This window comes from Opisthocomus hoazin, chromosome Z (genome assembly GCF_030867145.1).
Source record: "Opisthocomus hoazin isolate bOpiHoa1 chromosome Z, bOpiHoa1.hap1, whole genome shotgun sequence".
Taxonomy (NCBI): Eukaryota; Metazoa; Chordata; class Aves; order Opisthocomiformes; family Opisthocomidae; genus Opisthocomus; species Opisthocomus hoazin.
Window position 1 is genome coordinate 70,623,832 of NC_134454.1, and position 24,327 is coordinate 70,648,158.

The 24,327-nt window shown below is 42.0% G+C and overlaps 1 protein-coding gene across 3 annotated transcripts in view; it reads left to right on the forward strand.

The window, feature by feature from the left end:
- PLPP1 (phospholipid phosphatase 1) overlaps window positions 1-24,327 on the forward strand; it is a 69,760-nt gene that overhangs the window by 40,534 nt on the left and 4,899 nt on the right. For all 3 annotated transcript variants that reach the window (XM_075447346.1, XM_075447348.1, XM_075447347.1), the window contains one exon: window positions 11,241-11,298. In XM_075447346.1, coding sequence (XP_075303461.1) covers window positions 11,241-11,298 — 58 coding nt within the window. The remainder of the gene's footprint in view (window positions 1-11,240; window positions 11,299-24,327) is intronic.

Here is a 24,327-nt window from a genome sequence, read left to right on the forward strand (position 1 = left end):
TCTTGCTGTCTTCCACAAGCGCATGGAATGTCTTTGTGCTCTGAGGAGGCTGTCCCTGAAATCCTACCATCTCATGGTTACTGCAACCAAGACCGTTGCTGACATGTCCAGTGTCCAGCTAGTTAATCTTTGCTCCCAAGTAACAGATCAGCAGAGTGCAATTTTGCTGTTAGTGTGAGAAAAGAAAGTTGTTGAATTGCTCTCACCCTGCCATGTTGCCCTTCCAGCAGATTTTGAGGCAGCTGAATTTCACTAGGAGAAGCCTTTCTGGATATGAGATGCCTGAGCTCGTATTCCTCTAGTCTCTCGAAATTTTAATCTGTATGGCAGTGTTGGAGATGCCCAGTGTAACTAGTGCATTCTAACGTATCTTGGGGTTGGCCCCTCCTCCCTTTTGTGTGCAACATTACTTACTAAGCCCGAAAGGAAGACTTAGCAATTCTTCATATTCTTCAGCCTTGGGCAAGACTTGAACCCTGGCCTCCAAACATCTAAGCGAGCTTCCTCCTGAGCTTCTCTAATGACTTTGTATTTCCTTTATGTGCATCTGCAGCTGTAGCTTGTAGCGAGTTAAAAGGAAAGGGTGAACATAATATGGTTTAATTTCTTGAACTTTTCAATTCACGAACTTTTACTCTGGAGCTTATTTGTGGAGCTGTCGCTTAAGGTGCAGAAATGGAGGTGTTCCAGTCTTCCTGTCTCTTAAGACATCTACCATTGAGGTATTGTTGACTTGTTTCTGTTCTTCTGAGATTTAAATATGAAGACTTTTTCTCTTGTTCATATATAACATCTGCTCCAAATTGGATTTCATAAATGCCAGATGTGTCCCTCTGATACAGTTTTATTGCCATTTTGGACTGCAACTGGATTGAATTTCAAATATGGGTAATTGTTGGATACTTTTGTTTTTTTCCAAAAATATAGAATAAAATTTAGACATCTTCATGCAGTTCTAAACTCTTTCACGTTTTTGAAACTGAAATATTGACAGTAGTTCCATAACAAAGCTATTTCTGTGCAGTACAAGGAGACAATTCTGGTTTCTACTCTTGAAAGTGGAGGGGGCCGTATTCATTAGAGCAAAGAAATGCATGTAGCGAACATCTCACACCCCACTTTTTTCATGCTCTTTAAAATGGAGAAATCGGAGGTGTTACACACGTGTAGCGATGGTCTATAATCTTCAGGTAAACCAAGCAGCTTTTTTAATTCCAGGGGTATAAAGTGCTTAATTATCATGCTGCTGCTATGAGACGGGGAACAGCTGCAGATGGGAACGCATAAGCATAACATGTTATTCCTTTATTGACATGCTGCAGAGTTGGAAGTAGAAAGCAGGGCTTTGGGTCTTTTCAAGAGAAGAATGTGAGAATATACTAAGTCTAAACAGTCTTTTGACAGATCAGCCCTTTAAGCAAACAATTTTAGCTATGATAGCAGGTTTCTAACTAACCAATTAAGAGACTGTGTGTAGTATGCATGTGCATACATACTGTGTCTTGCATAACCTGTTTCTGAGCGAGTAGAAGGTGGTGCAGGTGATCTGTAAATGAGTACTGACGGTGGATGTACTTAAAGTGGTTGCCTTAATAATCTTCTATAGTATATATTAAATTAAAAGGAGTTCGCTGTTAAATCTTCTTGTAGCTGAAACTTGAGCCAGATTATAAATCAGGTCTGAGGACATGCTTTGAGCTTTAGAATCAAATTAGAATGAAATAATTTTTTATTGATTGTTCCCAAAATCCATGTTCTCCCTAAACAGGACAGTTGAATATAAAGGAGGAGGGACAGAGCAATGGTATGGATATTCAGAAGACAAACTGGATGCCAGCATGTTCATTTAGGCTGCTGATGCCCTCCTCTTGTAGTCATGCTAAATCTGGTTGCAGTGTGGAGTACAGATTGATGATTTATACTGTTGCTTTAGCAATGGTTAAATTAATTCCTGTCAGCACACATTGTTGTACAGTGTGAAGTATTATTTTTTTCCATGTCTAATAGTCCTGGGTGTGTGCTAAAGGGGTCTTAATCTACCTGCTCAGACTTCCTGTTTAGTACAGGTTTTTCTTGGATATGCTATTTGTTGTGTTGTAGCTGAGCAGTGCAGGTTTGTCACAGTAGTACAATCAGTAGCTTATAAATATTTTTTGTTAGAAGTCACTTTTTAGTTTTTTATTGAGTATGGATGCTGGGGTGGGACCTGAAAGTTCAGAGTTCTGGGTCTGGAGGATTAATAAAAACTTGGGGACTAGGGAGATCCAAGAAGCTGTCCTTTCTGGTTTGTTTGTCAGCTCACTAAACACATACACAAAAGTGAAACCTTTTAATCTGAAGTGGTAAATATTAAGGCATGTTGTACACCACTTCAGAGGCATTCTGTGCAGCCTGAACTCTGTCTAATAGAATCCAAAGCAGACCTGTGCAGCTTGCAGGGATGTGTATGTGTGTGTGAAGCACTTTCTCTGAAGTTGCCCTTAACTTTTGGATAGTTCTCTAATTTCAGTGTGTCACTTTGTTCTGTTTGTGGTAACAGATAATGCAGCTGTTAAGGTTCATAATTATAGTTGTATTACTAATGTACAGATTCATATTACAACTCATATGTCTAAAGGAAGAAACAGTTCCCTACTTCACTTGATGTATTGCTCCCGTGCTGACTGTGCTCAAAACAAGCAGTGTGTAGTCTGCTATTGGAAACTAAAAATGCAGTCTTCAAAGAAGTCTTTAGGAAATTAGAGCTGACTGTTTTGACCTTGATAATTTATTTCAGCACAATTGCCAAGGTGCTGCTCTTTACCAGTCATTTACCAGGAATTTTATTTCAGCTTTGTTCAGAGCTCTTTTGCAGGTTGTACTCATGCATGTCGGTGAGTGCAGTTAAATTACTCAGAGCAGTTCCCAGTGGCGAGGCACCCGTGCCAGGCGGCTGGTATGGGGCTAACCGGCATAGCTTTGTTTTGAACTTCAACAAAACTTTTGAAACTCTTACTTTGCCTGTTCTATGTACACCTTCAAAACTGTAACTGGGTTAAAATAACAAATGCCAACAAAACCATAACTTCATACATTGCTTACTTCCATTTTAATGAGTACTTTTGTTTTCCGCTGTTTCATTAGATAGCCTTTGCAATTGGTTTGCTTTTTTTAAACCTAAGCCAAGAGGCTGGACATTTGCTTCAAGTTAACCCATGTCTATTAAACAATTGCTCCTGTCTCTCCTTCCTTCTCTTCCTGTCCCACTTGTCTCTCAGTTCTGGGAGTATTTCTTACGATGAAGCATTATTTTGCATTAAAATAACTTAGCTTGTATGAAATGTTCCAAGATTTTATTGATAAAGCTTCGTCAAAAATTAAACTGCACTTAATATTCAAGCATATCTAAATGGATTATTTATATAGTCTGTCAGTTTCTAACAGCATCACAAATCAGAAATTTCTCTGAAGCTGCCACAGACTTCAGTACATGTTTGCTAGGGGCATACTGGTATGTTGTGTATAGCATTCTGATTATTTCTGTTATGGAGCTTTTAACCTGTGAAGTGCTCTACAGTACTGAAACGTATACGTTCAGGAGTTTTTGTAAGAGGCTAATTTAGTAGTTTTCACTTCTGAAAAGACAGACAAAGAGATCTCAAAAACCTTGGATACTAAAGCAGTTGAGAAGGATGAATGGAAGGTCCCGTGTACTATTATTCAGATGGTGCAACTTTTTACACCTCTTTTCACCCTTCTGTCATTACTGCTATTCAAGATGTAAACATGGCTGATTTGGGAACACTTCCAGTCATGATGAAATTATTCACCACTTCTGAGAACTGGAGCTTAGTCAGGGCACCTACACTTAATTTGACATGGAAGGAAAAAGCTGAAATATAGTAGTCTTTACATATTAAAACTTCAGAAGCTTCTGGGCTACATTGTATGATGAAATGGGGCTGTATTTGGTTGCCCTGATGTGAATTGGCCCTGCTCAGTTGTGATGGATAGCATTCACTTTCGTAACTGAAAATAAAACTCTTCACCCTCTAATGGTTTTCAGAAAAAGCTGTGCTTGCAATCTGTCTGCTATTTCAGTAACTTATCATGCTTTTAAGTTCATTAGAAATCAAAATTTTTAACTTGTGTTCAGCACACACTGAAAATCACTTGGAAGCTAACTGTGGCTAATCAAGCATGTAGATGCATCTTCTTATTCTTGGCAGAATTTCAGTGATTTGCAAAGCTTATGTCCAAGTTAAGAGTATCTCAAAATAAAACTCTGGACATGTGTGTAACTGTTGCTCAAACATGAAATCCCCTTAATGCCGACAGATCTCCTGCTGCCTCCTTTCCTTTTTCACCTTAGAAGATTACAGAAATCTGTTGGGGGAAGGGTTCTGCATATTTGCCAGGCACTTCATGCCCAAAGCAGTTTCTTAGAGACAATAACAATAAAATCCTTGATTTAACAGGGATTATCTTTTTTGTTTTCATTCCCTTTATGTAAAATGATAATAACACTCCTGCGAGTTAGAACAGTATTGTGTGGATAACTTGTGCAGACATGGTTAATGGAACAGAAGCCTGTAATCTCATGCATGTGAGAGAAAACTGTTAGTCTTTAGAAATGTTAGTTTGAGTCCCCCTTGCTGCTGTTTTCACTTTTACTCTCCTGAGAGGGGGGGTTACTAGGAAAGAGAAGTAAACAAAGTCCTGATTTCGCTGCCCCCCCATCCCCCATTGGAGGAGGCTAACTATAAATGTAGTGGAAAGGTAAATTTTCCTTTTGTGTGTTGAGTGACAAAATGACAAAAGAGAACTTGCTTTGTAGTAGTCTTGCAATGTGCATGTGGAATGCCGTTGCAGCATGCAAGTTGGTTGGACTTCATGGTATCGAGAGCTCAGAACATACATGTCTGTGTGTGATATGAATGGCAGGAGTTGGTAACTTCTTGCTCCCTAGGTTAAACTTTGGAGTATTTCGAGGTTCAAGGTGTAGGGTAACTGCTGTTCATTTGAAAAGGAAAAGGTAGTAGGGGATGAGGTTTTTCCTTACTGGTTATCTTACAATGAAGTGTATTCTTCTAGTAGCTGCTGTTACAAACCTCTGCTGACAGATGCAGAATAGCTGGCTAACTAGTCATTGCCCAGTTAGATTGTTCCATCAGTGTATAATACTTCTGTTTAAATAGATAAAATTTATATGATATCTGCAGACTTGAATGTATTGTGAGATATTTCTTCAGTTCCCAGAGAGGAGGAAAAAAAAAACCCCAACAAATTATGCTAGCAGAAATTTTTAACAAACCTAAAAATCTGGTCGACCTAGTACTGAACACGAGCCTTGTAGTACTCATAACTGAGTAAAACTACTTCATGTTGATCCTTTATACCCTGGTTTCTTGCACTGTCTGCAGGGCTTGTTTCAAAAGAGTGGTGGTTAGAAATCAGGAAAAGACTGCCTGTTTCTTCTTAAAACCTGCTAGATCTGTCTTATGTCAGTGAGATAAACAGGCAACTTTCATTTGTGTACAATAAGCATAAGGTAAGATAGCCTGTAAAAGAAAAAATGTGTGACTGCAAGAAAATGGGGCATAGCCTCATGTGTATGAGGTGCCAGCATTGGCAAAGTTTTCCCAGTATCTGCCACTAGTTAAAGTAGAGCTGCCACTAGTTAAAGTGGATCTACCCCTCACCCGAAATATGATTAGGAAATTGTGTGAGGTGCTTACTATTAGTAAGTCTCATATCGAAACACCTCTGTCAATAAAATTGTCCAGATGAGGATTACTGAATTGGAAAGACTCTGGCAGCTTATTCTTTCCTGTAAGTGTAATGCTTTGTACTTAAGTCTGGGTTTGACTACTGGCAGAGAAAGAAAAAAGTGGGAGAAACTGGGAGTATTTTCTCTTGAAAATGAGTTTCTGAGTAGTTGCTGATCTTGTAGATGAACTGCTTGTGCATTCACTTGAACATTTCTTTGCAATAATCACAGAAGCACTTAATTTCAGAATCGTCAAACCTGTCAACCCCAACTGATCTTGAAAGTTGTACTCGTGCAAGTCTAGCACTTGACAGACGAGCAGGTGCTGTGAAAACATGTTGATTACTGAATGCAGAGAAAATTGAGTTTAAAGAATATGGTGCTTCAGCTTAGGTGTAGGACTAGCACTTTATTAAACCATGTCCTCATGGCCCTGAAACTCTAGGAATATTACTGTGAAGTGTCTGGAGCTCTCTGGCTTACTCAGCATGGACGTGCTGAGCTGCAGCTCTGGCTGGCTGACAGTCCCCTTCAGATCAATGGAATGGGGTAGCGTGAATGAATGTCAGTGGAAGGTTTGAGTCAGACTGGGAGAATCCAGGGAACTTTAGGATAGAAAGGACTTGCTGGCTAGTCTGGTGCGTGGTTTTATTTGCTTTGATGTGGGAGTGTGCATAATATTTTGCTCCTGTTTGCTCCCCCCCCCCCCCCCCCCCCCCCCCCCAAGAGATCATTGTATAATTCAGTAATTGTATTTGGAAGATTCCCTTATCATTCAGCCTCTGCCAGGTTTATTGTGGCACCACAAGACAAGCTTTCTTCTGGTTTATCCCTTTCCGCTGTCGTTTCTGACACTTTGTTTCTCACCATTTAGTGCTCCACTGTGCTGTATGCATTTATCTATTTCCTAGTCTTGTGTTTCACTAAAGCTATTCATTTCCGTGTCAGACTCCTGCACTTTGCTTAAATGTTTCTGCACATTCAACTGTCCATACAAAGACATTGTCTGGAGACAAGGCATCAAGCTTGTTTACTGAGCTCCAGCATTCAGTAATGCGCTTATGAAATAAGGCAGAAAATACTGCCAAGCAGAACTTACTACTTAAAACATGCGCTTGCTTGCAAGTGACAGTGTAAGTCAAATGATCCTTTTATTTGCTATGTGTTACATTCTGGTTTTCTACTAATTGAAAAAATGGTACCTTCTATCAGGCAGGCTGTGCTCCCCAGGCTAAATTGCCTTTGTGCATGGAAAAGAATCAAAATTAAATGGTTGTCAGTGTCCAGACCTGCAAGGCAATCTGTTTCAGACTTACTTATCTGCAATTAGAAATCCTGGCTGAAAGTACTGAGTGGTTCAGTTCAATTATTTCTTCTAGGAATTGTTTGTACTTTGATTATTTCTCCAGGTAATCTTTAAAAATGCAGACTTACAATAACAAACTGTAGTTGATTAATTGTAATCCGTCTCACGGCAACCTTTTTAAGAAAGTACGGCATGTTTACTTTTGTCTTTATCATAAACCATGTGAAATTTGTGGCAAAATGAAGTTGCAAGAAAGCTCAGTACCCCTTAGATTAGATTACGTTGTTTTTAAGAACTTTTTGAGATGTCCAGCTGTACTGTATACATTGGAAACTGAGAATATACTTTAGACCTCAACTGAGACCTGAGATTGGTTTCATGTTACGAATGCTTAAGGCATTCATCCAACTTGGTAGTGGAAATAATTAAAATTTACATTTTTTTCCTGTTAAAATGAAGCCTTGTTCCTCACATCAGAAGTGATCTGTGAGGTGCGTGTTGATGGAGTAAAAGACATGGATCTCTGCAAAACTGTTCTTTTGGTGTCAGAATCTGCTATTTTGGAAAGAATCAAAACAAGATTATGGACTTCGCACTTACCAACTATGTTTCATGACACTACAGTTTCACTGGATACTGTTCTAATATTAATACGAAAAAGATGTCCTGAAATCTGATGTGCAAATTCCTACTGGGATAATTTAGCCTTTCCTTCGTTAGCAAAAGGTGGTGGTTTTGAGAGTTGTCTGTATCGTTTTATTTATAAATGTGTTTTCCTGTAATACTTATGCATTCTTGTGACTAGTAAATACTACTTTTTTAGTTAAAGGTTTGTTTATTCCTGAAATGCTGGCTCATGGCAAGCCAGGACTTGCAGTATGATCACAGAGAAGCCTGGGCTGTGCAGCTGCTTGGCTGTTTTGATAGACAGGATGTTCTCCTGGCTTTGGGAAGTTGTTACTTTGTGTGCTGAGGAATCGTTGGGAAACTTTTCCATTGTCAAACTTAGTGTTTGAAAGGGTTTTAAGATTATTTTTTTCTGTTTTTTTAATATATCTGTGTTTTAAAGAACTCTAGAGACCGCAGTATTGCCAAAGAAATTTCACTGGGATTGCACAGTGTACAAGTTGGATCAATGCTTTGTCCCAGTTGTACTTCTGGCAATACTTCATGTGCTAAGCACATTTTCAGTCATGTACAGCATACTTATCTATGCCTGATGAGAATGCACTCAAATTTTGTAATCTTCAACTTGGAACAAGCCATTCTTAATGTTACATTGGGCTAATACATTCCTAAAATAAAAAATGCCAGTAGCCAACAACACATTTAAAATGGTATAGGAATTCCTAAATAAATTTAGAGTTGTGTTTATTCCTTCTCTCGCTTACTAGCCTTCTCCATTCCTGAAGTTTGCAACAGGTTGCCTTCAGGAGTTGTAGGAACCTGCATCTTATGGACAGCAGGAATAGCCCCAAAGTCAGTGGATAAAATTTTGGCATAGGAGCCAGGGATTCCTTATTCTGTATATTCTCTTCTGTGGAACAACATGCTTTGCTTTTGTGGCTCAGATGACATGTTTGTCTGAAAGACAGACCTCTTCAGAATGCTCATGGTATTGGATTTCGTAGTGGACTCTTGCCCAGAGATTTGAGCTGATGAGAAGTACTGAACTGGAGAAGGGATTTCTAGCTAAAATGTAATTTTAATGCATTTGAAGTTTAAACATCTGAAGATAACACATTGTCAATACATTTTTTTCTATCTAAGAACTGAATTGAAAAATATCTGTGGGTGTGTGTGTGTGAATGTATATATATATTCACACATGTACAAAAGTAATCTTATTCTTTTCAAGATTACTTATTTAGTACCTCTGAAACGGAAAGCTCTTGGCAGTGCTTTCAATCAACTATAAACCAAGAACTCTTAAATCCTATGGAGAAAAATTACGGGTTTTATGTGTTGCAGTTTTGTAATGCTATACATGCAAATTAATGCAGGAAGCGTTACAATTTTGTTTGTGCACAAGATTGTTTTATTCCCTTCTTTGTGGTATTTGAGTAGTGAATGTTTAACCCAATTATCTTACTGCCCATCGGAGCTGCCTTCATTACTCTGTCTAAAGAGTAGAAGTGTTTCCCTTGGTCAGGAATTTCCCTGACCTCAGGCTGTCTGCCTGGCTGAGGCACCAACACAGGGACCTGCTGGAGAAGGTGGAGGGCAGTCTGGAGTGCTATAATAAAATCGTAGAACGGCTTGGATTGGACAGGACCTTTAAAGGCCATCTAGTCCAGCTGCTTGTAGTGATCAGGGACATCTTCCACTGGATCAGGTTGCTGAGAGCCCCGTCCAACCTGACCTGGAATGTTTCCAGGGATGGGGCATCTGCCACCTCTCTGGGAAACCTGTGCTAGTGGTTCATAACCCTCATTGTAAAAAATTTCTTCCTTGCATTTAGTCTAAATCTACCTTCTTTTAGTTTAAAGCCATTACCCCTTCTCCTGTCACTACAAATGCTTTTAAACAGCCTGTCCCCATCTTTCCTATAGGCCCCCTTTAAGTACTGGAAGGATGCAGTAAGGTCTCCCCGCAGCCTTCTCCGTGCTGAGCAGCCCCAACTCTCTCAGTGTTTCCTCCTAGGAGAGGTGTTCCATCCCTCAGATCATTTTTGTGGCCCTCCTCCAGGCTCTCACAGGTCCATGTCTTTCCTGTGCTGGGGGCTCCAGAACTGGATGCAGGACTCCAGGTGGGCTCTCACCAGAGCAGAGCAGAGGGGCAGAATCCCCTCCCTTGACCTGCTGGCCACGCTGCTTGTGGTGTAGCCTGGGATATGGTTGGCCTTCTGGGCTGTGACCGCACATTGTTGGCTTACGTCCAGCTTTTTGTCCACCAGTGCCCCCAAGACCTACTCAGCAGGGCTGCTCTTAATCCCTTCATTCCCCAGCCTGTATGGATTGCCCCAACCCAGGTGCAGGACCCTGCACTTGGCCTTATTGAACCTCATGAGGTTCACATGGGCCCACTTCTTGAGCTTGTCCAGGTCCCTTTGGATGGCAGCCCATCCCCTCAGGTGTCTCGACTGCACCACTTGGGCTGGTGTTTTCATATGACACTTTTTATTAATTTGGCCCTGTTTGTGTATGCAAAACTTAAGCAATGAGTGCTGTGTTATGTAGTTAAATTGAGCAGAAGCGTGGCTGAGACCTGGCTGATAGCCTTTGAAGCAGCACCGCTACAAGGCTCTGTGCATAAAATAGAAAAGAACAGCTGAAGTACAGTTTCTTCCATCTCTCCTGCTTAAGACTGAATTAGAAATGTCTTTCCAGCTTGCCCTGTCTTCTTGACAAAGAGGTGGGTGTGATTTGTTTTGCAACTGTGATACTCAGCTCCATGCAGAACCCACCTGTGCAAGGGAGAACCTTGCCGAAGGCACCCTGGGCTGCCAGCATCAACAGTCGAGTCACTTCAGTCTGGACCTGCTAGAAGCCTTTACACGTTGAAGGCAGTATTGACACTCTTTGAATGAGATAGCCAAGCATGAAGCTATTTCTACAAATATTAGGTGTCATCTTTTGTGGTTGGCTGGTTAATGAACTGCCTTCCTGCCTTTCCCTTCACCCTTCAATGGTAGATGATGGTGTTCTGTATGAATTGGTACACCTAACAAAGCTATACGTATGTACACGTGGTATAAACATCTGAGTTGTTACTTCATGGTGACCAAATGCAAATAATTGTTTTGGAGTGATTAACGTGTCGTTTGTTCTCATAAACATTCTGTGACTGTCAGATAAGTAATTTTCAAAATTTAGAATATTTACAGTATTCTGGTATTTATCAAGAAGATGGAACAAATACACTGCTTTACAGGGCAGTTGATTTCTAGTGTTAAAGATGTGTTCGTTTGCTGTTCAAACTTCAGACAAATGGCTAGTGGTTACTACCTGATGTGGAGATCAGCTTAATGCTGGGATGATAGCTGCTGTGTAGTGAAGTCTCCTATTTGACAAAAGCTGTAGTCAGACACGTGTGGTGGCTACTGTGCCTAGATAGCCCCCTTGAATAAAAAGCATGGAGATGTTTGCTTTTTTACTAGTTCACTTGTGTAAGATAAACTAGAATCATTGTAGACTGAGTGCTGCAAAAGAAAAATAATGAGATGTCCACTCTCTTCTCTTCCAGACTATCATTTTACTCTGGCCATTCTTCGTTCTCCATGTACTGCATGCTCTTCCTAGCAGTAAGTATGCTCTTTCCATCTAAATGGCAACAAAATGTCTGTTAGTTACCTGGTACAAAAATTGAAATATTTCCTTGGCTGCTTTGCACAAGGGACACTGCTTTTGTAGGATGTTTGTCTGAGATAATTGAAGATTTCTCAGTAGGAGTTCTAAGGGAATGCCACTGTTACTGGGACAAGAAGTAGAGTTATGTTCAATATGCCTGAAAATATATGGTAGCTGGCTTGTGTATCTTGTCTAAAATGAACCTGGTGACAAGTGGGTTTGGAAAACATGCTGCTACTTTAAATTCAGTTATACTGAAAGTATACCAAGCCATATGAAAATAATGAAACACGCCAAGCCTACTCAAAACAAACAAACAAAAAACCCAACACTGAAATAACCTAAACTTAAACCCTGATCAGACATGGGTGGGCCAGTAAGCACAAACCAACAGATCAACTTGAATTTTTAAATTCTTTTTTCTCCTGTCTTTTAGGGGCAGGGAGGGAGAGTGAGGGAAGTGAGGGGACAGATCTGTCTGTGGAAGTAAATGCTAAGATCAGTTCACTAATGCATCAACTGGAGTCTAATAATATATTTCATTCTGCAATGTTCCATGTCAGCTAGGGCAAATTATCTTCACTCCTAGGATAAGCTTTGTAACACTGAAAGATTGATTTGGTTGTTCTCCCCCTGCTACTTTGTAATAGAGAAGGTATTAAACAACTTTGTGAAATTTTGTTGTTAATGTAGTTGTAAAATTAAGCTGTAGTGCTGGATATAAATTACTGACATAATACATACATGCCAGGATCTTCACAGAGCTCAGATTCAATTTGCTTTCTCATCTTGATTGCATTTCTAATTTTTTTGCTGTCTCGTGGCAATAGTATAACATTGGCAATGTGCAGACAGATGACTGTAACTAAACTAAAAACTCTACAACCACATACAGAAAGGAGTGGCTCTTCAGTATGACATAGGTCTTCTTAAATGTTATTTTAAAATAAACCTTTTTCGGAAGCTCAATGTTCAGTTTTTATCTATCATTGCAGTTTGTTTATGGCTAGACTTGTTTAGTTCCTCCCTCTTCTCTTACCTGTGAGTTCACAAAAGTATATGATGTCCTGGGTTTGACTAGAGTATAGTGCAACTTTCTGTCTGTCAGCTGATTTGTTTCTTTTTTGTTGTTGTGTTTTTTTTTAAATACTGTCTTTACCTGCTCATTAATATGGCAGTCTCCAAAGTGACATCAGTCCACTTGTGATTCTGAAACCACTATTTCCATAGTGCAGTGGAGCAGTTAGTGCTGTATAGCAACGCAGTACTGATGTGCTCCGTTGGGTTCAGCCATACCCTTCTGATCCAACTTCTCCATGCATGGTTTTGTTGAGCAACATGAGAATGTGATACTCCCACCTCTCAAGAAGCACAGCCTTAGAGACAAGAAAAAAACTTGCTAGGTGTGTGGCAGTGTGTATGGCTTATAATTTATGATGACTGGGTTACAGTCATTTGGCAGGGATTGGAATCTGCCTGAACTTTTACCTCTGTCACATGTGTATGTAAGGAGAGTACTGCTTGCTTCAGCCTGGGGAAATGGTGGTGGTCAGGAGGACTTCTCAGCTGGTACAGGCTGAGAGAAAGGAGCTGCTGTTGTCAAACCTTGTGTCTGTTAATTAAGACCATTGTGTGCCCTGGCTGCCTGCCCACTAACGCCCCATTGCTGTAATGCCAAGGCCATCTTTAATTGAATACTATATAATAGAAGATGTGCTGAACAGCTTGGCCTTCAGTCCTTGTTTGTTTAACCTACTAGGATTTGAAAAAATGCAGCCTTTGGCAAGAAAGTAAAGAATTCTTTATTTTGAAGATGCTAACTTCATGTGGGTTGAATAATGCTTTCTGCAGTTGCCTGTCGCATGGTTTTTTGAATCCCTGCAAAGGAGCTTGCATGGAGAGTTCCCGAACAGGCAGCTATGAACCTTACCTGTCCTGGGGCTTTGTGTGTGTGTGTGAGCTTCACGCTTAGCAACCTTCTGCATGGCGAGGAGGTGGGACAGTGGAAGTCAAATCCATCCTCTGTATGCCACTTTGGAATGCTGTCAGTCCAGAGCTTGTGTCAGTCCTGGTTCAGCAATGACATAAAACCTGCTGTGGCTCAGCGAGCTGCTACAGAAACTGTCCTTGTGTTCTTCCAGTTCTGTAGTAACTGCATGACAGCATGGTTTTACTTGGCTCCCTTAAACTAGAGGGGTATGGCTGTCTTTAACAAATGTCATGTTAAGAGTTAAACGGCAAGTGTTTCATTGGAGATCAGTGTGCTATTTGGTAAACTTGTCAATGAGTAACCAGAACCCTGGCTGGAGAAGGCATTCTTCTTCACCTATTCCTGCACCTCAGTTTCTTGTCATGTCTCTGGCTGAGCTATTGCCCAGTACAACTAAGATGCTTTGTGGAGATTAGACTTCTACTGTCTTCTGCCCTGTAATAAGATTATTAATCCAGAAACTGTTGGGAGGCCTTTGTAGAGGCACCAGAAGAAGGGTAATGACTCCTGCGCAGGATGCTTTCACCTTGCTGATTAACAGAGCATTACTGCATGCCAACCTTTACATTGAATATGGTCTTATTGGGGTTTTTTAAAAAGTATTTTTAAAAAATGTAAAAAGTATTTTTAAAATGTAAAAACTGTACAGAAGTCTTCAAGCAGACAGCTGCTGCAGGAAGGTGAGGAAAACAGCTTTTTAAGCCTTGCCCTGGCCCACGTGGCAGGGCAGAGTGCTGCTGTTGGCTCTAAACCAAACCCATGGCACTTCTTAACCTGTTTGTTAGCTGAACTCCGATGCTGGCTTCATCTGCTCTTTGCACCCTTACTCCGCCGTGCAGACTGAGTCATGGACAGGACAGAATTGTTAATGTGTGGCATAACTCACAGGCAGTATTAATCATAACCAGACACGAGCATGCTGGTTTCTGGAGAGACTGGAGGAGTCTGCCATGTGTGCATACTACAGAAAGCATACTCTTAAATGTCGCTTGCTGAACACATGTACTGTCTTAAGTTATGCATTTTAAAAGCGAGGGAACGTTTTGGGGGAATCAAAGAGGAAGTGATCTCTGCCACAGACAGCACAAACACTGCAGCTGTGAAATGCTTAAAGTGTGTGGCTTAAGTGAAGCCATTCTGCAAAATACTGGGCAATGTAGTGAAATACTTCTGCAGCTTCAGTTACTTAAAGCAGAATTGCTGAATTACAAACAAGTGAAATTGTAACTGTTTTCTGTTCTGTGCACTTGCAAGTCATTGATTTAAAATGGGCATGTGGTGGTTCATCAGCACTTTCAAATGTTTTAGGTGCGGTAAACCTTTAGTGACATGAGGAATTCCACAAGTCTCAGTGGGAACTGTGGTATCGCAGTTCTGACTGCATGGCTTCACAGGTATTGGGAGGGGAAAAAAAACACAATTGTAAAGATAATCATAAAATCATGGAATGGTTTGGTTGGAAGTGGCCTTAAAGATCGTATAGTCCCAACGCCCTTGCCATAGGCAGGGACACCTTCCACCAGACCAGGTTGCTCAGAGCTCCATCCAACCTGGCCTTGAACACTGCCAGGGAGGGGGCAGCCACAGTTTCTCTGGGCAACCTGTGCCAGTGCCTCACCACCCTCACAGTAATGAATTTCTTCCTTATATCTAATCTAAATCTACCCTCCTTTAGTTTAAAGCCATTACCCCTGTCCTATCACTAAATGCCCTTGTAAAAAGTCCCTCTCCAGCTTTCCTGTAGGTCTTCTGTAAGTACTGGAAGACTGCAGTAAGGTCTCCCTGGAGCTTTCTCTTCTGGAGGCTGAACAGCCCCAACTCTCTCAGCCTTTCCTCACAGCAGAGGTGCTCCAGCCCTCGGATCATTTTGGTGGCCCTCCTCTGGCCCCGCTCCAACAGCTCCATGTCTTTCTGTGCTGAGGGCTCCAGAGCTGGATGCAGGACTCCAGGTGGGCTCTCACCAGAGTGGAGCAGAAGGGCAGAATCCCCTCCTTCGACCTGCTGGCAATGCTTCGTTTTGCCCAGGATATCGTTGGCTTTTTGGCCTTGTTGCATGTCATGAGGTTCACACAGGCCCACCTTTCAAGCCTGTCAGGGTCCCTCTGGATGGCATCCCTCCCCTCCAGCGTGTCGACTGCACACCACATAGGTTGGTGGTGTTGGCAAACTTGCCAAGGGTGCACTCAGTCCCACTGTCCGTGTCACCAACAAAGATGTCAAACAGCACCAGTCCCAATACTGATCCCTGAGGAATGCCACTCATCATTGGTCTCCACTTGGACATCAAGTCATTGGCCACAACTCTGAGTGCAACCATCCAGCCATTTGCTTATCCACTGAGTGGTCCATCCATCAGATCCACGTCTCTCCAATTTAGAGACAAGGATGTCGTGCGGGACAGTGTCACATGCTTTGCTCAAGGCCAGGTACATGACAGCCATTGCTCTTGCCTTATCCACCAATGCAGTAACCCCATTGTAGAAGGCCACCAGATCTGTCAAGCACAATTTGCCCTTAGTGAAGCCATGTTGCCTGTCACCAATCACCTCCTTATTTTCCATGTGCCTTAGCGTAGTTTTCAGGAGGATCTGCTCCATGATCTTGCCAGACAGAGGTGAGACTGACTGGCCTGTAGTTCCCCAGGTTTTCCTTTTTTCCCTTTATAAACATGGGGGTTTTGTTTCCACTTTTCCAGTCAGTGGGAGCTTCAGCGGACTGCCACGACTTCTCAGATATGATGGGCAGTAGCTTAGCGCCTTCATCTGCCACTTCCCTCAGGACCCGTGGATGCATCTCATCAGGTCGCATGGACTTGCGCACCTTCAGCTTGCTTAGATGGTCTTGAACCTGATCTTGTCCTACAGTGGGCAGTTCTTCATTCTCCCAGTCCCTGCCTTTGCCAAGTCTGTGACTTGAGCAGTGTGGCTGGAGCACTTGCCTGTGAAGACTGAGGCAAAAAACTCGTCAAGTAACTCAGCCTTCTCCATATTCCAGGTAACCAGGTCTTCTGTTTCCTTCCTGAGAGGGCCCACATTTTCCCTAGCCTTCCTTTTATCACCGATGTACCTACAGAAGCTTTTCTTGTTGCCCCTGATCCCTGGCTGCTCAGACAATTCTCTGCATTCCTCCCAGGCTACCTGTACTTGCTTCCACCCTCTGGTGGCTTCGTTTTTGTGTTTGTGTTTATCCAGGAGCTCCTTGTTCATCCATGCAGGCCTCCTGGTGTTTTTGCCTGACTTCCTCTTTGTTGGGATGCATCGCTCCTGAGCTTGGAGGAGGTGACCCTTGAATATTCACCAGCTTTCCTGGGCCCCTCTTCCCTCCAGGGCTTTATCCCATGGTACTGTAATCCTGTGCTGCGTGTCCCATCTTGTAGTGAGGGCAGTACGTGGAAAGCCTAACAGCTCAGGCTTTATATTTAATGTGAAGGAAGTTGTTGACAAAAACTACAAGCTGTAGGTGCTGCTGGGTGGGTGTGTTTATAAAAGTTCATCTCTTAGGGATGTTGTGACTTAAATATCTTCATATTCTGGGGGCTTCATTACCCTGGAAGCAGGGATTTTATCTAGATGGTCTCTCGTTGTCTTGCTTCAGGAGCATATAGAAAAAAATGTGGGATTTAGTTCAGAAGAGAAGGATAGAAGCTGAAGAGCTTAGAATTGCAAATTGAAAATACATACCTTGAATTTAAGAAGAGGGTAAAGAATCATGAAAGCATATCATGCCACATGAGCTGTTCAAAATGAATAGGCCAAGCAAGCACATATCTGGGGTTTTGAAGTGTTTCTCTTTAGTTCATCTTTTGGTTTGTGGGCCAGTGTTGGAGAGCAGAGCTAAACTTTTAACTTCAGGAATGGAAATACTTACTTGGTGTGTAAGTTGGGCTCGTGTCTTTCTGGGACGACACAAATAACCTTTGCTCCCTTCCTAGCATTTATAGTTACTCAATACTGTCTGTCTTGACTTCCACATGCACGGAACCTAAGTTTTTAAAGGTTATCTAAATAAAAGGAGTGAGTCTGTGATACCGTATTAACTTAGATGTTTCCATAATTGATAGCAGCCTCATTAAGCTAATTCCTGCTTAAAGCCTTCTACAGCACACTGTAATGAATCTACATTTTTTTACCATGTTTGAATTGTCACTGTGCTCATGTGCAAAATCTCTACTTACTGATCTCATGTAGCTTGCTCTATATGACTACATGGCATTAAAAAAAAGCAAGGGCAGTGGCTACTGCAAATCACTGTGGCACTTGCCATTGAGAAAGGAGGTTTGCTCATCTGCAGAGTAAGGAGAAGAATGCATTAATTCTTTTTCATAAAACATTTACCTAACAAATTCTAAAAGACTGATGATATGATGGAAATGTGTGGGTTTTCAGTAACTTTAGGAGATGTTAATTAGTTTATATAATCTACCTATTTAAATAAGGAGTAGTGTATATCACTTATTATTCTTCAAGCAGAGAACTGCTGCATTTTTAACTGGATGTTATGTTGCCATGTACCTATAAAAGCCGTTGTTTCTAGCTGGACTGGTTCAAGGCCTGGGTTTTCAGCCTACTTCCAGGTTAGGCTTAGGATTTCTTCTAGTTTCCAACTCACTGATGTGTGGAATGAGTGAAACCACAGAGAAAATCTGCTTGCAGACTGTCAGGCCAGGAAGTTGTGGTGGAGAATGTATTTTAATATGCATTTGGCTGAGCTAGGTGGATCAGTTTGGGTCTGGACAGAGCCGTTATCTCTGGGATGGTTTTGCCAACAGCAGCTTTATGTGTAAATCAGATGGAGTTTGACCAACAACAGCATGTGGGAACCCAGTGACCTAACAAGAGATGCTGGATCCCAGATTGTCTCAGGTGTCCCCTCCTCCTGCTGCTCTTTTGCTGTTGTAGTTAAACAGCTGGCGTGATCTCTGCTGTATCAACAAATCTGTTTTATCTTGGCTTGGAGAATGGGAGGAGGGTGAGTGTTGTTGAACACTTCTTGTAGCCAGGTCCACACAAACAAACTAGCACCTTCCCTTGAGGGGCGGATGTTGCAGTTAATCAGAAACTTTGCTTCAACTTGATTTTTTTTTTAACTTATATCTGAAGGCTATTGTAAATTAAATGCTAAATGCATGCTGTCTTCAGTAGGGAGAATGACCCCACTGCAGCTGCTGCAGTTGGCAGAAGTGAGCGTGGCCCCGGGGATCGGGTTGCTGTAATGGAGTCGGCCTTGGCTGCAGCTGGCCTGGGCCCTTCCCTGCCTGCACCTCATCTGGGATGAAGAACAGGGCTGCAGAAACCTGGCCGGGCTGCCCTGCTATTCTGGGGATGGCAACGCATTTGTGTTGCTTAGGCTTGGGACGAAAGGGGATGATGAATCTTCGCATGGTGTAACTTGAGTGGCCTTCAAGCTCTCCCCCAGTTCATTGGGAAAGAACATCTTGTGTGTCTGAGGATACCGGGAATTACAGGCGAGAACGAGAGCACGGCTGGGAATGCAGTGAGCTGGGCTGACAGCCTTCTGTTGCAGAGGGATCATCGGCTAAACACAAGTGAAAGTGGGGTTTAGGCTGCTTTTTGTACTCGCGCTCCTAAATGTGCCTATCAAGCTTTGCTCTTGAAATCTCTCACTTTAATTGTTTGTGTTGGGATCAGAGGTTAAGTGAAACAGTACCCAAGTAAGAGCCTTTAGCACGCAGTATTTTGGGTATGTCTGTTCGCATGGCAGTATTTCTTTACTTTCCCAAATGCTACTGACTAAAGCTACAGAACAGTCTTTAATGTGTTCCTGCCCACATGAAAGCTGAGGAGTACCTAGTCTTCAAAACCCAATGAAAAGACATTTGTTACTGAAAATGTTTTGTTTTGGCTGTAGGTGTGGGTAGTACCAAGCATCTTATGAAGAAATAAAGGGTAACTGGTCATACTGTGAGGCTCAAGTATGGAGACACTTGTGCTTTACTTTGTATGCAGTCCTAGTATTCTTTCAATAGTGGTGTTTAGACTTTCAAATAGTAAGTAAATAAAGCAAAATGACTTCTCCATAGTTTGTTTGGGAGTTACGGCTGTGAGTAGTGACGAGATTATTGTGAATTGGCTCTTGTGTGGCTGAATTGAAAGGAATACCTTGCAGTGCTTATGTTCTTCTAGCAACGGTTTCTGTAACTTGGTGGATAAAACAGAAAAAGACCTACTCCAAGTAGAAAGAACACTTTTAGGTTTTTTTCGCATCAGAAAGGAGCCAAGTGTTAGCAATGGAATAAAATGTTATTGTTTATCCTGCTTTATGGTAAAATTATGTCAATAAACAATTATTTCTGCAATGTACAGCCAAGCTGAGGGTGGAGGATTAAAAAACCCCAAAAATGTTACTTGTCCAGTGGGAAATGTCTGCACAGAATAGATTGATTGTACTTCTGATACTGAATTGGGAGTTGGGCTATTACTAGTAACGGACAGGATTTTTCCCCATTGCATAGGAGGCAGCTCTTGCACTTAAGCTGCCTTTTGACAGCAGCACGCAGCTATCTTCAAGAGGCCAGACTAGTACATATTCTGCCTCTTCTCCCTAGTCTGGTCACTTTTTCCCCCTTAATTCAGCTGTTCAATGGATCAGTTCCCTGTACCAGCTCACCGTAGGGCTATTCAAGGGCTGGCACAGGGGAGTCAACAGTAACACATGGCTAGGTAGTGAAAGGGATAGACCATCCCTTGGAACAGCAGTCCAGGTAACGCCTCCACCTTGAACTGACTCCAGACCTATAGCCTTTTCCTTCACTGGAAGGGGAAAAGTTAATCCTGAAATGTTGCCTCTTTTTGTTTTCTGCCCAATCAAAATAAAACTAAAGAATGGATAATATTGCAGTATCCCAGGGATCATAAATACATATTTGTTAAGAAAAGGAGGAGATCTCATTAAAAAGGCAAAATAAACTTAAAATTTGAAGTTGCTTTTTTTCTTCTTTTTTTTCCTCCTTTTGAGAACTCTAGCTCATGGCTGACTCATGAATTCTGCTACATCTCTGTAGTGCTTTTGTAATACAGTTTTCTGTTTGGATGTGAGCCCATTTACGTTTAAAATTTTCATGGCATAGGCTTTATCCATATTAACATCAAGTTTCACATGAACCAGACTGCGCATTTATTTCTGGTTTGCAGGCAGTGTCTTGTTGGGTGATGCCTAGAGCTCTGCATTTATTCATAGCTACAGTGCTTACAGGTATAAAACAAGCTGTTACACTTCAATGTAATATTTGCATAAACACAAGATTGTATATGATAGGTTATTTCTCAGTACATCTTGCAGCTCTTGGCCATTGTTTTGTGCTCAGAACAGCAATTTTTAAACTGTGTCCTGGATCTCTTACACTTCCAGGAATTCCGGAGTTTGTGCTAGCTGCAATATAATTAATAGCTTTTCTACAAAGCTATTTCAATAATAGCTTTTATACAAACCAGCTTTTGTACAAAGGAATCTCTTAAGTTTTCTGTAACATGCAGAAAGGGAAGAGCTATTTTGCAGTCCCTCACAGAAGAAGCAGAAAGCTTGAAAGATCTCCGAAGGGGGCTTTTTTCTTCCCTGTTGCCTCCTCTGAGCAGGGCAGAGGTGTCTTGGCCTGTACTGCTGGATTGTTGAGCAGAATTGGAACAAGAAGATGGCAGGGCATCTGTCTGAACACTCGTTTTCTGTTGCTTTCTAGCATTATACAAGATCGGGGGTGAATCTCTTGTCTCTTTCATTCTCTTGGAGGATCTTGTTTGAGTAACTGTTTGTATCAAAGATACTCGGGCGCAAAGTGTGTATTGTAGGAGTGTGTAGTGCTGCAGTTAGTGGAGTCCCTGCTCTTCACAGAAAGGCAGTGATGCCGATCTACTGGTGGAGGGTGGGTATAGTTACTCTGGTGCTCTGTGCACCTACTCGGCTTGCTAATAGAAGACTTCACGGTCTTGGGAGCAGGAGGATTGTCCTGTAAGGATGTACTTGGCATAGGCACAGAAATTGAATTTTCCTCTCCTGTAAACGTGCCTGGTTTCTCAGTGTTTATTCCCAACCCCAGGTCTCCTGGAGAATTTGCCCTATCTTTTATCATATTAGTTACCCTGAGGCTGTCTTTTTTGTCAAGACTTTCAAACACTGGTGCCTCCCGTGCTTTCCCTTCTTCCTTCCACCCCTGCCTCATTAACAAAACCAGCAAAGCACAGTACCTCCATATCCCCTCCCTCCGCCCCTGAAATCCCAAAGCCGACCACACACATGTGCACACACACTTGAGGTGGCCTGTGCATTACTATTTCAGAACTTCTTGGTTCAGGAAGAATCTTTATGGTGGATTTCCACAGCGCTGGCCACTGTGGCTCTTGGGACTTTTTGGCTTAGCAGACTTGCTGCAAAGTATGAGCTTTCCTAACTGTAGTCAGTAATTGATCCAAATACTAATTTTAACTACAGTAGGATCTTGTGCCTGTTAAGAGCAAAACGGTAATGCCATAGGGCTTTTTCTTCGTGCTCAGGCAGATAACATGAAACCAAAGCTAGACATGACTAATGGTAAATGCTAAGCTAAGTAAATACCATTTACTTGCTCTGTCCCAAAACTTGTGGTCTCTCAAAGGAGGGCTTATTTCATAAGAAAACTGCCTTTCTGCACTTTTGTTTCTTCTCCAGACTTTTACTACTTATACTCAGCCAAGCTGAGAAGTGTTCTCATTTCCCTGTGTCGCAAAGGAGTTTTCTCTCTGTTTTGCTATTAAGTTCATGATGCTGTGAGTATATTAGAAGTAAGGAGACAATAGGAAGAGGGAAAATAGCTACATCTCCAAAGGGAAAGTGTGCTTCTGTTCCTTAGGACAGAATGGGACACCTGTAGGAAATACAATTACTAGGGCCTTTTGATACCAGGAAACATAAAGTCCTATTGAAGAAAATCCATTTTCTGAAAGTGACAGACCAAATCAATTGATAGAAGTCAAATTCTTCCTGGGTGAGGGGAAAAGCCCCCAAAACTTTCTTACGCTTGGCTTCCATTCTTGAAGGAGGACTGAAAGTGCAGGAGGATTTCCCATACCTTAACAGGCAGAACATTTTGCAGTGCACAATTTTTGTATAATAGGATTTTGGAAAAAAGCTGAGAAGGTATTGAATGAAAAATGACCAAGAATTTTTAAGTGTTGAAACTAAATAACTGAAATATGACCTTGGTTAGTGGAGTGAGTAGGTTTTGGTAGGTTTAAAGTAGTTTTGTGCCCTTAAGGTGGGGATGTGAGATACTAGCTGTTAGGAAATTTTCTTGTGAAGCTGCGTGGTTACACCTCTGAAAGTCCATCTAGGAAACAGAAGTCTGTGTACTTTAGAATTAGGCAGGCAGGCATGTGTGTGTGTATTACTGCTTTGGTGGAAGAGCAAATACTTGAAAGCTATGCTAGAAACGTTAAGAGGAGCAAATAATTCTGCAGTTGCAAAAAGCCTTCCATTTGTGTCTGTGGCTTCTTGCAAGAAGCCACAAAGTGGCTGTGAGTTTCTCTTCATTCCTGAGTGTATTTTTAGAAATGAAGTACTAGACCATAGATTAAGAAGAAACTTGTGTTCAGGATGTGTGTGGTGTAGAGAGCATAGTTTCATTAGAGTAAGCATTAGCTAGCAGGGAAAAAAGATGGATTATTTAATCCCATTACAAGAAAGCTTGGGAAATCTATCTGTGCACTTTAAAAAGGACAAACATGAGACGCAGCAGGATGGAGAAGTGAAAAGAGATAGATGGTAGGTGAATGATACTACGGGGCGGTCAGCCCAGGTGCTCAGGAGCAGGGTGGCAGGGGAGCTGCTGTGGTCAAATCGCTGTCACCGACAGGAGCGCGCTGCTGCTGGCACAGCTCTGGGCACTCCCACACTGTTCACTCACTCACAGATGTCTTTCTCAGCAACAGGTGGAATGCTGGTAGCGGGCTTTACAGCAGCATTAAGCAGACGTTTCCTGAAGCTCCTGCTGCTTCTGCAGATCACCAGCTTTACTTGTAAAGCTTATTCCTTTCCAGCAAAGAGCCTTGGGTGGGGAGACAGGGAGGGATTTGCTTCCATTTCCCTTCTTTAAGCCTGCACTGTAAATGACTTCAGAGAGGAGCAGAAGAAGCTGAGGCATGCCATGCATATCAGGAGGGGTTCTGTGAACAGGCAACAGGGCCAAAATAGCAGCAAGTGTTAATGCAGCATAACACCAGGACCTCTCTGGGTCGTGCATGTAATGCTGTGTAAGGACTAATACTGTGTAAAGGACTCCTGGGCATACTGCTGGTATCAACCTTGGTTTATATTTAATGGAATTATAGGGCAAAAGCTCCTTCCTCTGTTCGGCTGCTTTGTTTTCCTGTGTGGTGCTGCTGGCCTCTCAGCCCAGACACGTCGCTGTTGTGATAGTTGGAAGAATCTTTGCAGGGGAGCATGACTGCTTGAGCCTGTCAAAAGCATTGTCGGTTTGAAGTTACCTGCTTAAAAATAACATGGAATTTGCCACGGCAGCAGCTGGTTCATAAGCAATTGCCCTCAACTGAACAACAACGACAACAAAAAAAAAAAACAACAGAAAAAAGGAATTGTAACCAGAAGAACAGCTGCTACTTCTGAAATCAAACACTTCACACTGACACTTATCTGTGGTATGATTTCTCACCCATCTCACACTTCGTTTTCCAATAATATAAATACCTCTGCTGGTGGAAGGTGCAGGGCAGGCTTTGGGCGTTTCCTTTACAGCTACTGGAGCTGGTGGTCTGAAGAAGCACCTAAAACTGATGAAGCCTGCAGCCAACTGCACGTGGTCTGCAGGTGATAAGGCAGCTCCAGATCATCTCTACAACTGGAGATTGCTCTTGGTATGGAAATTAAGTCTTCACATAGATGTTAAATCAAAGTTTCTTGCTTGATGCTTTGTCAAGCAGAAAGAAAATCTGAATCCATGCTGTTAATGGGCGATTCAAAGACTATTTTTTATTTGTCAATCGTGTTG